Here is a 14,916-nt window from a genome sequence, read left to right as displayed (position 1 = left end):
ATTGTTGTTTATTTCAATATAGCTAAATAAAGTCATACAGGTAAGAAATCCCAGGAATTTAAATGACCAAAGGCAAAGAGCTACACTGATGAAAAGATTGAACTATCCTTTCTGAGTTTTGACATGAGACAACTTGTGTAGTATAAGTTCTGGGAGAGGGAATTGAACTTTTATGGCAAATCCTTTTTGCCCATTCCATGTTGAAATAGTGAGGAATGTTCATGCATCTGCACAGGAAAATGTATGTGCTATAATTGTGCTAATGACATGAGTAAAGTCTCTAACAAGCTAACATAGGGGGACAGAGTTTAGAGATCTACAGAAAGGTCCTTTACCTTTTTCTCTTCTTCTTTGGGGTATTCCTCCTCTTTAAGGGACTCTTTGGCCTTCTCTTTGCCTTTTTGTTTCCCTTTTGCTTTGCCCTGAGGAGCTGTCACAATAACAGGGATCACTGTTGTGGTAAGTGCTGAAGGGATATTCAACATGGTCTCCAAATCAGGATCCTTCTCTTCTACAAACAGGAAAGGGAGAAGAACCAGTTTCAATATTCATATTTGGTACTCATATTCAAAGATATTACAAAACTTGCTGAAGTTGGAAATATATTTTTAATTTGCTAAAGATGTCTAATAGCTGTATATATATCAAGGGTAATATTTTTTTGAAAATCAGGATTATAACTAGAAGATTTGAGACTTAATACTTGTGTACTTGTTAATCAGGCCATAATTTCACATATTTTTACCTCCTCATTTGCATGGAACACTCTTTAATAACACAGCAGTAGCTGTCTTTGAATTTATTTGAGAAATGGCCCACATGAACATTTAATTTTAAAGCTGCACAGCATGGGTATTACCTTTTAATTAGTAATCTTTAAAAATATGCTGTGGTAAGATCCCTTTAAAATGCATAGGAATCCACAAATTGTCTAGTTGGTTCTTGGTAAGGTGACGTATTATTTTGTGGTTTTAAAGGAAATAGCTTACACATAGAGAATTTGTTTACTGAAAGTGAGGCAGAGAAATCCTTGAAGATGTCCAGTGAATGGCTCCTTTAAGACTATTGTACTAAAGCACACTGATTACTTCCACAATCATAAAAATATTATTCTGTTGAAAACAAGGAAAATTCTTGAAAAATCACATTTTTCTTGGCACTGTCCAACAAAATTACTTCCAGGAGCTTGTTAACAAAGATAATAAGAATATACATATGTGTGTATAATGTTACAGGCACATGTGATTATGTAAACAATTCTACAATAATAAATGGAATATAAAAGTAAAAGCATTGTTATACAATATAGATAAAAATTATGAGTGTATACAACACACATATATATGTATACACACACGTAAGTACCACACACCAAATATCTACATCTGGCAGGAGAAATTATGAGGAATTAAGTCAGAACAGGTCTGATGGTTGACAAGTATGTCAGTTGAAGATGGGCAGGAACCTCTGGTCACAGACAGTTACTCTTTCAGTTTATTTCACCTGGTGCCATTCCACTTGCTCCATAGTAACTTATTGAGAGGCAGATTCCATTTTCTAAAGTGGCAGAAAAAGATCCAAACTTGCTGACAACTTTATTCTCTGCATGTGATAGTTCTAAAAGACAAAATCAAATAAAGGGCATGTCCATTTTATTCAATGTAAATGTAAGGAAAACTCAGTGGGAAGATTGGAAATGGAGGTCTTAGCTATTCTAACACAGTCAATTTAAAATTGCTTGGTTTGGCCCTTACCATGTACTCTGGCATGTCAGAATGAAGGCATATTCCGAGAGACAGAATCTGAGAGTCAGGATTTAGGGGCTTTAGTTTGAAATGAAGAGAAGACCTAAGGCAGTTAATGGCTTAGCCATATGTTCATTACTGATATGATGTATTAGCCATGTGACTTTTAAAATTAAAACCACCAGATCAGTCTTAGTTTCTTCACATTTTCAAACACATTCCTAAATCCAATTATAATTCCTTACATTTTAAAACAGTATTTAAAATTGTTTGTTAAGCATAATTCTAAAATAAAATTTTGTTAAAATGCTTGTTCTTAAGGAATTTGTAAACCACTCTACTCTGATTTTCAGTTCACCATGTGCTCAATTATCGTACAATGAAGATGGGACAATGTTGATTTAAAATATATGAGCCCATGAAGAGATCAAGGGATCAGGGGAACATAAAAGATAATGCTTCATGACAATAAAAGTCCATAGAGTTTAGAAAATATTTTCAAAAGATACATTAGATAAGAGACTGCTGCAAGTCAGGTGTGGCAGTGCACACCTTTAATTCCAGCTCTTGGGAGGCAGAGGTAGGAGAGTCAGTGTGAGTTTGAGGCTACCCTGAGACTACAGAGTGAATGGCAGGTCAACCTGGGCTAGAGTAAAACCCTACCTCATAAAACAAAACAAAACAAAACAAAAAGACTGGTGCATAAAGCATGCCAAGAACTCTTAAAACTCAGTAATAAGAGCCAATGAAGAAGTAGGTCAAAGACTTCTTCAGACATCTAACAAAAGGTATAGAAACAGAAAATAAGACTATGAAAATGAGTTTGACATCATATATCATCAGGGAAGTACAAATTAAAACAATAAGATAACCACTATGCAGTTATCAGAATGCAGAAAACCCACAATTCTGACATCAAGTCTTGGTGAGGACATAGAGCAACACAAATGTTCACTCAACTGTGAGTGATGAATGTGTCACAGACAGTCTAGTGGATTAGTGCAAACTGTCATACTTTAGCTAATCCAGCAGTTACGCTCTTTGGTATTTACCTAAATTAGTTGAAAATTTATGTCTACATAAAAAGTTATACACACATGTGTGTTGTATTTATAATTGCCCAAACTTAGAAACAACCAGGAAGTCCTTCAGTAGAGGAATGGGTAAATCAATAGTGGTGCATATGGACAAGAGGTCATTAGTCAGGGTTAAAAAGAAATGAACTGGGCTTGATGTAGTGCACAATGCTAGAGCCCTTGCCTATTATACACAAAGCCCCAGGTTCACTTGTTAGTAAAACACACACACACACACATGAGAGAGAGAGAGAGAGAGAGAGAGAGAGAGAGAGAGAGAGAGAGAGAGAGAGGGAGGGAGGAAGGGAAGGAGGGAGGGAGGGAGGGAGGGAGGGAAAGAGTGAGAGTGAGTGAGGGAGGGAAAGGGGGGGAAGAAAGAAATAAAGAAAGAAAAAATGAATTTAAAAAGAACTATGGTACCATGCAAAGTGTGACTGTGTATCACAAGTGAAAGAAGCCAATCTGAAGGGTAATATACCATGTGATTCCAACTCTGGCATTCTGGAATGCAACACTGTGGACCCAGACAAAGGTCAGTAGTTGCCAGCAGTTGCAGGGGATGAGCACAGAAGTTTTAGGGATGTGAAACTACTAAATACTCTAACAGGAGATCCATGTGTATATATGTTGGTATAAACAATGCACAACATTAAAAGTGAATCCAAATGTAAACTATGGCCTACAAATGATAATGAGATTTAAGCTGCAGCATTCTATGAGGGGAAATCAAGCTTTATTCATTGGTTATTAATTTTCTATTTAAAGTAAACTGAAGCTGGGCATGGTTGTCTATGCTGTTAATTCCAGCACTCGAGAAGCAGAGGAAGGAGGATCACTGTGAGTTCGAGGCCAGCCTGAAACTACAAAGTGAGTTCCAGGTCAACTTGGGCTAGAATGAGACCCTACTTAAAAAAAACAAAAATTAAGTAAAGTGATATGTGGAGGTATACTGAGTACTGTCGCTTTCAGAGGGGCATATATAGGACATAGTTGCTAACTAAATATTAATACTGGAGTTTCAGTTTATTTTGATATCTGCTAAAACTTGATGATAGGTAAGAGAGAGCTATGCATATGTCAGAGCAGAGATGAAATGGAAAATCTCAACTGCTGCTCAATTTTCCCATGAACCTAAAATTGCACTAAAAAATAACATTAGAAAAGATAATGCTTAGTGTCAAGTAAGGGAAAGAAAAATAGGCGTCTTCATGAACCACTAATGCGGGGGTTTATTGGTAAGAACTTCAGGAAAACAACTTTGAAGCATCTTATTTAAGGTATTTGAGTAGCCAGAAAAAGGAGTACTAGTAAGAAAAAAAAAAGAATCACCCCCAAGAACATATGTTCAATAAAATATAAATCATAGAAGATAGGAATACTTGTATTTTTAGGTATTTGAAAAATTTTACAAAAGTATTTTCTATAACATAAAAGTATTTCCCCAACCAAACCATTTGGTATTTGGAAGATGAATTGAGAGGGAGTATAGTCATGTTTAAGATTCAGTTGGGTTTCTTGGAAAATCAAGTGAAAAACTATGTCAAAGTCCACAAGTATTTAAATAGAAGGAAGTTTAATGAAAGTGTAAGATATTTGGAGGCATAGCTTTTGCAAATTGGACATCACACAAGGAAACACTGAACAGTTGGAAATGTGTTCCCTGTGTTAAAGCTACAGTTCTCAGATACAGTGGTCATCTGAGTCCAGCACAGAGGTTCTGAATCAGGCAATAGCAAGTCTGCATTGTGAAGGGAAAAGGATGGCAATGCAGCTCTGCTCACCAAGCAAGATGATATTCAAGAGCGTCAGATATCAGAAACTTCTAGAGGACATACTAACACGAATCTGTCAGAGAAGAGTTAATAAAACTAAACAGACCACAGCTGAGACATTTGTAACAAGGGGGAGAGAGAGCAAGCAGGGCAGCCATGCTCTTCCTCTGCTCCTCTTTCTCCCCATAGGCTCACATAGTGTCATCAGATCAGAAGTGTCATCAGAACATGCTGTGTCCAAAAATGGCCATAGAGGAAATATTTTAGATTTTGTAGAGCATGCATCATGTTTATCACATATTCTTTGTTTCTTAAAAATATTTTATTTATTTATTTGAGATACAAAGACAGAAAGAGGCAGACACAGAGAATAGTTCTGCCAGGGATTCCTGCCACTTTGTACATCTGGTGTTTCATGGGTACTGAGGAAACAAACCCCAGCTCTTAGGCATTGCAAACAAGCACCTTAACCACTGAGCATTCTCTCCCATCCTTTTTTCTTTGTAACAATATGGAATTTATTCTTAGTTTATGGGTCATAAAAACAGATTATAGATGGGTTAACTCTTGACTAGAGTTTGCAGACTGATGAAAATTAAAGGCAAATAAAAAAAGATAATCCCAGAGTATAAGTCTTTAATACTAGAAATAAAAATGGAGCATTATGTAACTATACAAATGAATATTATTGAGAATAAAACATTTTCAAAAAAGAACACTATAAGTTATACATTTATGTATGCATATATTTATTTAGGTATACATCTCCTAAGTATGTAAAAGAATGAAATTCATTATAGACATTGTGATATATGTGTATTTTAATAAAATATTATTAAATAATTTAAAACTCTTGTTTTCAAAGAATATTAGATGAATAAGAAAATGCTTATTTTGACATATTAAGAAAGCAACGAACAGTGGTTAGCACTGGGATGGTAGAATTTTGAGCAACTGTTAGTTTCCTTACATATTTTTATATTTTAAAATGAAAATATTTAAAATAATAATTCATTTTCATGTTTGCTAAACAAAAATTAATACTAAACTTTTTGTACTAAGTTTTTGGTTACATTTATACTTCTCAGATGCGTTCATATCTTGAGGATGGAAAATAGCACTGTAACTAAATTTAAGATAAGATTTAGTTATTAATCCCACCTAGACTTGAAAACATTTTCAAAATTAAATTATCTCCTTTTGCAATTGTCTATATGCTACTTTGAATAATAAGCATTTAATTTCTCCTGGTAGTTTTGCCTTGAGATGTTAACTGGTATTATAAAGAAGTTTCATAGTCCTTAATTAATGGATATCCATTTACACTTCTCATCTCCAAGGAAGTAATAACTCTCATGGCCAGATTTATGACTTTCCCTTGTCCTTGAAACCTAGGAAACAGGGTGGTACAAAGCTCAATGAGTGACAGAGCAGAGCTAGGAAACCATGTCCTTTACAATAAACGTTGAAAAGACCATAAATCAATTTGTGAGAACTGAATTTACAAAAAACAACATTAAGGTCACAATGACCTTCTAAAACTTAATGTTGATGAATGAATTTGGCTGAACTGGGTCATCTATGTATCAAAACCAGAGCAAGAGCTGGCTGTGCTATAGCAGCCAAGTACAGGTAAGCCATGTATGTGATGTATGTGCAGTGTCAGGAAAAATGTGTCTGAGCAAAAGGGCAAATGCTTCAGGTAGCATCTGTAGCAATTGCCCTGTGAGGAAAAAGAGATGTCTGTGCACTTCTGTCAGGAGTGGCAATGGCATGTTGCCTTGCTTACTTGTCTACCTGGATTATCACACAGAAGCAGTTGCTTACTTGTTTCAATATTTAGTTCACTTTTTTCTTCTTCCTCTTTTTCAGAAGAGTAATTCTCTTCTTTTTGCTTTTTCACAATTTCCATTGGGTCTGTTAAGTGAATTATAAAGTTGTGCTTGTCTTTTTTCACCTTCACTTTGATAAAAGTCGGGCCTAAGGAAGAACCATAGGATAGAATGTGAGCTGATTTAAGATGTACAGGAAGGGCTGGAGAAATAGCTTAGCTGTTAAGGGGCTTGACTGCAAAGCCAAGTATCCCAAGTTCAATTCCCTAGGACCTACATAAGCCATGAAATGCATGGTTATTTTTCAAACCATTAACTAGGTTTTTCAAAAGCTACCTCTTTCAAATGTTGTCTTTTCTACTTCAATCTGTCCTCCATCAGAAGGATACAGATGATAATTTGTCCCTGAGATTTGGATGGGTACATCTCCCATATTGTATCCTCGAAACTAGAAGAGAACACATCATGAATAAGTATGGATCTAGAATTAACAAAAAGCAACTTATCAGTGTTAGCCAAGTAAAATTGCCATAAGCTTGGATTTTTTGCCAAACTGTCATTTTGCAGGCTCAGAAGCCAAATCAATATTGTCTCTAATTTTTTTCTTGATATGTTTTAGTCTGAATACCATTATGCAGGCCAGGCTGACCTCAAACTCGTGATGGTCCTGTCTCAGCCTCCAGAATTCTGGGATCACAATGTGTCCCATCATGCATAGCATCTTCAGCAAGTTTTATGATATTATTACCATAGGCAGAGTTTAGAAAGGTTTATGATTTCAACTCTGTACATTGGAGATTCCTCATAAAATAATCTTCTAAATAAATTCATGTTCTATTATCAAGATAATATGAAAAGAAATCAAGTTCTCAATGACCAGCTGATTTTCTATGTAAAAATAAAGTTACAAATTGAGGACTATTGATGTTTAATACTTTAGGATACTTTTTTTTTTAAAGCCGCAGGTGATTTTGACACATGTTAAATCTTCAAAGCAATAGGTTTACAGAGAACACTGCAAAGAACAGAGGCTATTGCACTTCTTCCCATAGTTTTTCCCTAGGTTTTTCTCATAAATGGCCACTAGAAAGAGAATTAGCAAACAGAGGATTTTCCAAAAGCATATAAGGTACAAACACAGGCACCCACAGAGGCCCTGAAAGACACTCAGCAAATCCCACCTTGTGAGACAGAGCCAACTTTTATGTTGATCTAGCCCAGTGTTTCTAATACAAGTTAAGTCACACTTCCATTTTTCCTGCTACTCAGAGTGTAGCTCCATGACACTCAGGAAAAACTGGCTTGACTGTGTTCCTATCTTGCAATTTGGCAAAAATAAGGTTTTAGATATAAGAAAGAAGATTATAAGATTAGCTCTAGGATAACAGAAGAAGAAACCTTGATTCCCCCAAACCATCAGAAATATATGTAGAGAAGTGGTTTTACCGGGTACATGACCTCGGACTCTGGCAGTGGAGGAAGCTCCTCTGTTGGTTTGGGGATCCTGGCCTGCTCTTCCTTCACCTTCTCCTTGGAAGGCTTTATTCTCAAAGGCTTGCTGCTCTCTTTGTCTGATTTATCCTTGCCTTTCTTTTTACCAGCTTCTTTACTCTTCTTTTCTGCTTTCTTCTCTTCCTTTAAGCGTTCCTCTTCAGCCAGTCGTTCTTGTTCTTCTTTCCATGCCTGTAAGTAAATTTAAAAAATTTAAGTGTATGTGTGAGTGTGTGTGTGTGCACATACACGCACTCACACATGCATGCATTTGCTCTGTGAGTTAGGGGTTACAGGTACCCATCAGGTGTCTTCTTCAACCACTCTCCATCTTACTTTTGAGATAAACTCTTTCACTGAAACTATAGTTTACTGACATGACTAAGCTGGATAGTCAAGGAGTCCCAGGGATCTCCCTAGCACTGGAATTATAGGTGTTAGCCTCCACAGTCAGATTTTACATGGGTACCTGAGGATCCAAACTCAGATCCTAATGCTTGTACAGCAAGTACTTTTTTTTTTTAAATTATTTATTTATTTATTTATTTGAGAGCGACAGACACAGAGAGAAAGACAGAGAGAAAGACAGATAGAGGGAGAGAGAGAGAATGGGCGCGCCAGGGCTTCCAGCCTCTGCAAACGAACTCCAGACGCGTGCGCCCCCTTGTGCATCTGGCTAACGTGGGACCTGGGGAACCGAGCCTCAAACCGGGGTCCTTAGGCTTCACAGGCAAGCACATAACCGCTAAGCCATCTCTCCAGCCCGTACAGCAAGTACTTTACTGACTGATTTATCCTATCACTTCCAGTGGGATTTTGAAACAAATTAAATATGGCTTTTATTCAGGTTCATTTTGGAGGAAATTTAATGAGTTTTTTTTTTCTATGTAGTATTTCTGACACATTGGAACACTGAACTAAGATCCATGGGGTTGCCTCTGATTCTCATCTAACTTTGTGCTAAATCTGCCAGCTTCTTTAGGGATCATTCTACATTTTCAATTTGTCTCCAGCTTATGTGGTAATTTCCTCTGTTCAAAAATTTATTACCTTTAGCTTGGACTTAAGCAGTAGTCCTCAGGTATCTTTGTCTTCTCTCCTTATTCCTGACACCAACTCTCAATTTACATCCTAGAGATGGTTAGCCAGCAGTATAATAGACTAGATGCTCTGAGAAACATTCCAAGCACAAAATATTGGATTTTAAAAAAATCATCATTTGGGGCTTGGGGGAGGGGAAAACAAAAAAAAATCATCATTTGGGCTGGAGAGATGGCTTAGCAGTTAAGTGCTTGCCTGTGAAGCCTAAGGATCCAGGTTGAGGCTCAGTTCCCCAGGACCCATGTTAGCCAGACGCACAAGGGGGTGCATGCGTCTGGAGTTCGTTTGCAGTGTCTGGAAGCCCTGGTGCACCCATTCTCTCTCTCTCTCTCTGCCTCTTTCCCTCTCTGTCTTTTGCTTTGAAATAAATAAATAAACAAAAAAAAAATCATCATTTGGCTGGAGAGCTGGCTCAGCAGTTAAGGCACTTGACTAAAAAGTCTAATAACCTGGGTTCCATTCTCCAATAACAGATGCACAGAGTGACACATGCATCTGGAGTTCATTTGTAGTGGCTGGAGGCACTGTCATGCCCATTCTCTCTTTGCCTCTCTTCTATCTCTCTCTGGTTACAAATAATAAATAAATAAATAAATAAATAAATAAATAAATAAATAAATAAGCAAACCATCATAAAAGATAACAAGGTTGGCAAAAAAGTGAAAGAGCTGGTACTCTTTCAGTACACTCTAGTGTACTGATGGTAAGAGTCCCCAGTGCTAACAGAATGCAGCTTGGATTTGAATGGATCAAGAGCACTAGAAATGAGTCCTGGGGATTCAGATCAGAAGTCTCAGAATAAATCTGGTATTTAAAAGATATCACCTTCATTGAGTGAACAGAAAACATGAGTTTTCTTTATATAAGAAATTCTACTGTCTCTTTGGCCTTAGGTTAAATAGCAATGTGGGGTGATAATCTCCCTTGAGAACTCTTAACTTCAAACCTTGCACACTGAATTTCTGGCCCAAAATGAGCAGTACCTTAAAAGTTTATTAAAAAACTTTATGGGTTGCTAAGCACATTGGTGTCTGCTTATAATCTTTTTGCTTGGGATTCTGGAGAGGGGATTGTGAGTTCAGAGATAGCCTGGGTGAGACTCTACCTCAAAAAGACAAGTTATGAATTCATATAAACTCACAAATAAAAATCATAAAGCATGAGGAAATAAGCCATTTTGCACAAGAACCTTAATAAAACTGTGAGTTTATTTGCAAAGATTAAGCACAATTATGAGCTAAGAGTATAGAATAAGTATTTTATATGTTTACTCAAAAAAAATGAAGTATTAAAAGCATCAAAAAAGACAATGGAAGTATCAAAAATGATGAGGGGAGTCTTATGGAGTAGAACCTTTGAAAAGGCAGTATTTGAACAGATAATGGCTGAGGGATGTCCAGAGTTGATGGAAGACTTTAATCCCAACATTCAATGAATCAAAAGCAGAAGATAACAGTGTGCTGTTATTAAAATTTTAAGAATTTTGTGGGCCATTCATTAAAGCTATTATAAAAAGCAAATTATATAAATACATAGTTAACTACAGTGTTAAAAACTAAATTGATGAAATGAATGCTCAAACTTATCACTTGCAACTAATTTATTCCATTTCACTGCTACCGCTGCTTTATCCTGGAAACACTGAGCTGCATGATGGCATACTCAGCATTTAATGATGCCACAACTGGACGTTTAAAATCAACCACTGTCACAGTATTTAAACTACAGATATTAGCAAATGCTTAAAGATCAAGTTTGTTGATTGATTATTAATTATTTATACTAAAGAAAACAATGGGTAGAATGTTAGCAATACAGATTATATTTAAGTGTGTGATCATCAGATTGCATTTTAATGAGCATAAAAATTGAGAAAACATTATTCTAGCATTCAAAATTTATCATTTGTTTCAGACAATTTCTCTTGACATTGACAACTGAATGAGTCATATACCTCATTATTTCACTTTTGTCTTATTAGAATATGTGAAAATATTAATCAGCATTCATATTGCGATTATAGTTGTTTATCAATTGTAACCATAGGTTGGGTAAGGACACAAGAGTTATCAAAAATCAAGCTGGGTGTGGTGGCACATGCCTTTAATCTCAGCACTCGGGAAGCAGAGGTAGGAGGATCATTGTGAGTCCGAGGCCACCTTGAGACTACATAGTGAATTCCAGGTCAGCCTGAGCTACAGTGAGACCCTACCTTGAGAAACAAAAACAAACAAACAACCAAAAAAAGAGGTTATCAAAAACCAATGAAAGTTGTATAATCATAGAAGTTGTCAAAAAAAGGTAAATTTAATTTAAAAAATCAATAAAGCATATCATAAAATCAATTGGCTATGTGGAATTTACAATGAAGAATATTACAATTTTTATTATTATTTGTAAATTCCATTCCAAATATACTATTGGTAACATTTTACCATAAACATATATGTAAATACATTTATACTTTTGTTATTCTAGAGAGTGACTGCTAAGCATTTACCAGCATATCATGGAATGTTTCCAAAGAAGTTACAGAGGAAAGATAAACTTCTACAACAGAATGTAAACTTAGACTAAAAATTTATGAATAGCTATGAGATCAGCAAGAAAAATGTAGAACAGTGTCTTCAGAGTGCTATGAGGAAATAAAATATCAATGAAGAATTTTATAAATGAAAGTATGTTTAATGAATAGGGGCAAAATAAAGCCATTTCAGATAAGTAACAACTGAGTTTAATAGAAACTATAATGTTATTATATAATAAAAACCAGATATTTGGTCTTCATTCCTGCATGCTGGCACAGAGCTCTTAAATCTTTTGGCATGTTATAAGTGTTTTAATGAGGCAACACTTGGCAAAGTCTTAGATAGTTTCAGGATGGGGTGAGATCTCATCACCAGAAAGATCAAACCCAGGTTAGCCTGGAACTTTCAGTATCACTACTGGAATCTTCAAGGATAGAGAAGAACTATAGATGGAGTTCATAAATAATCATACCAAATGATGAAACTTTTATAAAATCCACTAAACCACATGCTTTGAAGACCTACAAGGTTAGTAGATATGTCCATATCCTGGGAGGGTAGCCGAGCTACACAAGGTCAGAAGCCCCACACCAAACCAAACCCAACCCCACCTATACATAAACAAACCCCTCAGTATATTTGTACATATGTATGTATTATGTGAACACAGGACTTATGTGCTATGCGAGCTCAAATGTTGGGGAATTAGGATATAGTTGGTCTAGGAAGATAATTTTGAATTATTATAAAGCATATGTTACTTTTGCAGTTAGTAACTCAAGCAAAATATATAAGTAAAGTACTTTCAACAAAATGAAGAGTAAACAGTTATGAGAAAGGCACTCCCTGGCTTGTGGCTAGGTCAAAATAAGGCACATGTTTTCTCCTCATCTGGTAGAGGAGACAGTCTGGTGGAGAGACCACCCTTTCATCACCATTTAATTTATTTCTGAGTGTTTAGTAAAAAGGTCATTTCCTGTTACTAACAAGCTCTCCATTGGAAGATGCTTTAGATTTGTAATTATCATTATTATTGTCTTTCCTTCCCTTACCTTGAGAGAGCCTTCTAAAATGAAAGGAATCTTTTCTTTCTCTTTCTCTTTCTCTTTTTCTTGTTCTGGTATCTCAGTTTTGCTGATTACTTTGCCACCTAGCATCAGAGAAAGTTAAATGTCTTAATGATGCTGTGAAGTGAAGTTTAATAGAAGAACACAATTTCTGAGTTGGAGGGTACCTCAAAGCCATTAAGTTAGCTCCTCACTTATCTCCAGATTCTTTCTTGCCATTCAGAGTGGACCCCTGAAGTGATGCAAAAGCACTTTGGTGATGGGTTCTCACAGTCTGGGGACAGGGCATTCCATATCAGTATGCTGATACATTGCAACTTTTATTGAACTGAATCTCTCCCCCTAAAACTTTCATCTAATTTTAGTTTAATACTTCAAGACTATACATACCTAACTTCTCCCATACCAAAGCTCTTCTCTTGTCGAACCAGTCATTCTGTGTTTTTTTCTTTCTTTTCTTTTTTTTTTTTTTTGGGTTTTTGAGGTAGGGTCTCACTCTAGCTCAGGCTGACCTGGAATTCACTATGTAGTCTCAGAGTAGCCTTGAACTCAAGGCAATTCTCCTACCTCTGCCTCCCAAGTGCTGGGATTAAAGGCATACACCACCACGCCCAGCCAGTCATTCTGTTTTGAAGGTTTACATCTTTTCTGCTATGAGAGGACTGACTGAATATAATACCCACCTGGCACATTCCAGTACTAAGTGACCATTTGTTTTGGCTTTCTACAGCTTTGGGTTTGTTCAGTAGCTTTATAACAAAAAGGCAGTCAACAATTTTCATGGTAGTAAGCAAGTATTGCCCCAGAACTGAGTGAGAGAGGCAAAGTTACTTTTATTTCTCATAGTTCCATCCATTTCTCTAGGTAACAATGCTGTCTTATTTGGGTCCCATTAGGAAGAAGCTGTGCTTTGGGTAGTTCTGCCATTGTGGTAGGTACCAAATAACTCATTGTCATTGGCTTAAGTCTTACTTCATAGCTTGGATTCATTATGAGAAATCACTTTCAACTTAAGCTATTAGAAATTATGAGTATTAGTAGCAGGGAGAAAGTTCCTTTTTCACAGACCTGTAAAATTTCTGTATTTTCCAGATGAATTATCACTGTTTTACTTACTAATCAACTATCCTTCTAAAAACTAGCTTACTCTTTTGTTTTTTAACCTCTTCTCTCTTCCTTCAATGGGCTCAAAGTCATGGAAACTAACAACAACAAAAACAAACACCTGTACTGATCCAAGATCTGTCAAGTCCTGCCACAGGCCTCCAGGAAGGCCCTTTCCCTCTAGATTCCTGTTCTCAGGGTGTCTTGGGATTCTTATATTTGTTGTTCTAAGGAGAGTCTTGATTTATTTCATTGTTGGAATCTAGATTCTAATGGAGACTTGCTTAACTCTGAATTTATCTCAGATATCAACAAATTTTAGATAGCTTAACCCACCAATCCTACCAATAAATATTAATTTTGATATTTCCCTAACAAGTCACATTTCATTTGCACAATAGAGTAAATATTCCAGATTTTCTAAGAGGCACTACTTAGGTAGAATTTTATCAAATTTGGAATGTAGCTGTTTCACTTAAAAGAGAAAAGAAAGAGTCATAGGAATTTGGGGGGGCAATTTGAAGTATTCGATCTTGCAATTAAAAGGTAGGAAGAATTGGACTTTATTCTATGTTTAAAGTAAGCTGGTTGCTTACTTTTAGATTTTTTGACGGAAAGTGTTTTGCTGGAAGAAGTTTTTGCAGTGGAAGCTTTCTGTTCTTGCTCGGCCTTGGCTTTGTTGACCTCCTCAGCCATCTTGGCTTCCTGATATTTAGCTTCTTCCTCTGTGACCCAGTCTTGAATGGATTTTGCAACAAGTTCCAAATAACTTCTATAGGGACAAGAAGAGAAGATAGCAAATGAGTCATTAATAAAACCAGTAAGCGCTTCCAATACCACCTGTGTGAGTGAATTTTTCAGTAACAAAATGAAACTTGGCTGCAAAGCCAAAGGACCCAGGTTTGATTCCCCCGGACCTACATAAGCCAGATACACAAAGTGGCATATGCATCTGCAGTTCATTTGCAGCAGCTGAAGGCCCTGGTATGCCCATTCTCTCTCTCTCTCTTTCAAATAAACAAATAAAAATAAAAATAAGGGTATGCCTTACCATGCCCAGTGAAGAATAATTAAAAGACATGTAATTTTCAAATTGAGGTATTTTATTTCTTCACTTTTAGTTTATTTATTTTTAACATTTTATCTAGAACTTATATGAGAATCCTATAACTTGATCATATTCCATTTCTATTGGTATCT

General features: G+C 36.2%; 1 protein-coding gene across 1 annotated transcript in view; it reads right to left on the bottom strand.

Moving 5' to 3' along the window:
* The window catches only part of Spag17 (sperm associated antigen 17), a 300,395-nt gene that overhangs the window by 84,281 nt on the left and 201,198 nt on the right, over positions 1-14,916 (bottom strand). Inside the window, exons 19-25 of the mRNA XM_045137882.1 lie at positions 14,313-14,488; positions 12,598-12,695; positions 7,872-8,108; positions 6,762-6,873; positions 6,421-6,573; positions 1,504-1,617; positions 336-511 (exon numbers count right to left, since the gene is read on the bottom strand). Coding sequence (XP_044993817.1) covers positions 336-511; positions 1,504-1,617; positions 6,421-6,573; positions 6,762-6,873; positions 7,872-8,108; positions 12,598-12,695; positions 14,313-14,488 — 1,066 coding nt within the window. The remainder of the gene's footprint in view (positions 1-335; positions 512-1,503; positions 1,618-6,420; positions 6,574-6,761; positions 6,874-7,871; positions 8,109-12,597; positions 12,696-14,312; positions 14,489-14,916) is intronic.

This window comes from Jaculus jaculus, chromosome 19 (assembly GCF_020740685.1).
Source record: "Jaculus jaculus isolate mJacJac1 chromosome 19, mJacJac1.mat.Y.cur, whole genome shotgun sequence".
Lineage (NCBI taxonomy): Eukaryota > Metazoa > Chordata > Mammalia > Rodentia > Dipodidae > Jaculus > Jaculus jaculus.
Note: the sequence above shows the minus strand (reverse complement) of the source record. Positions and strands in the feature narration are given on the sequence as shown.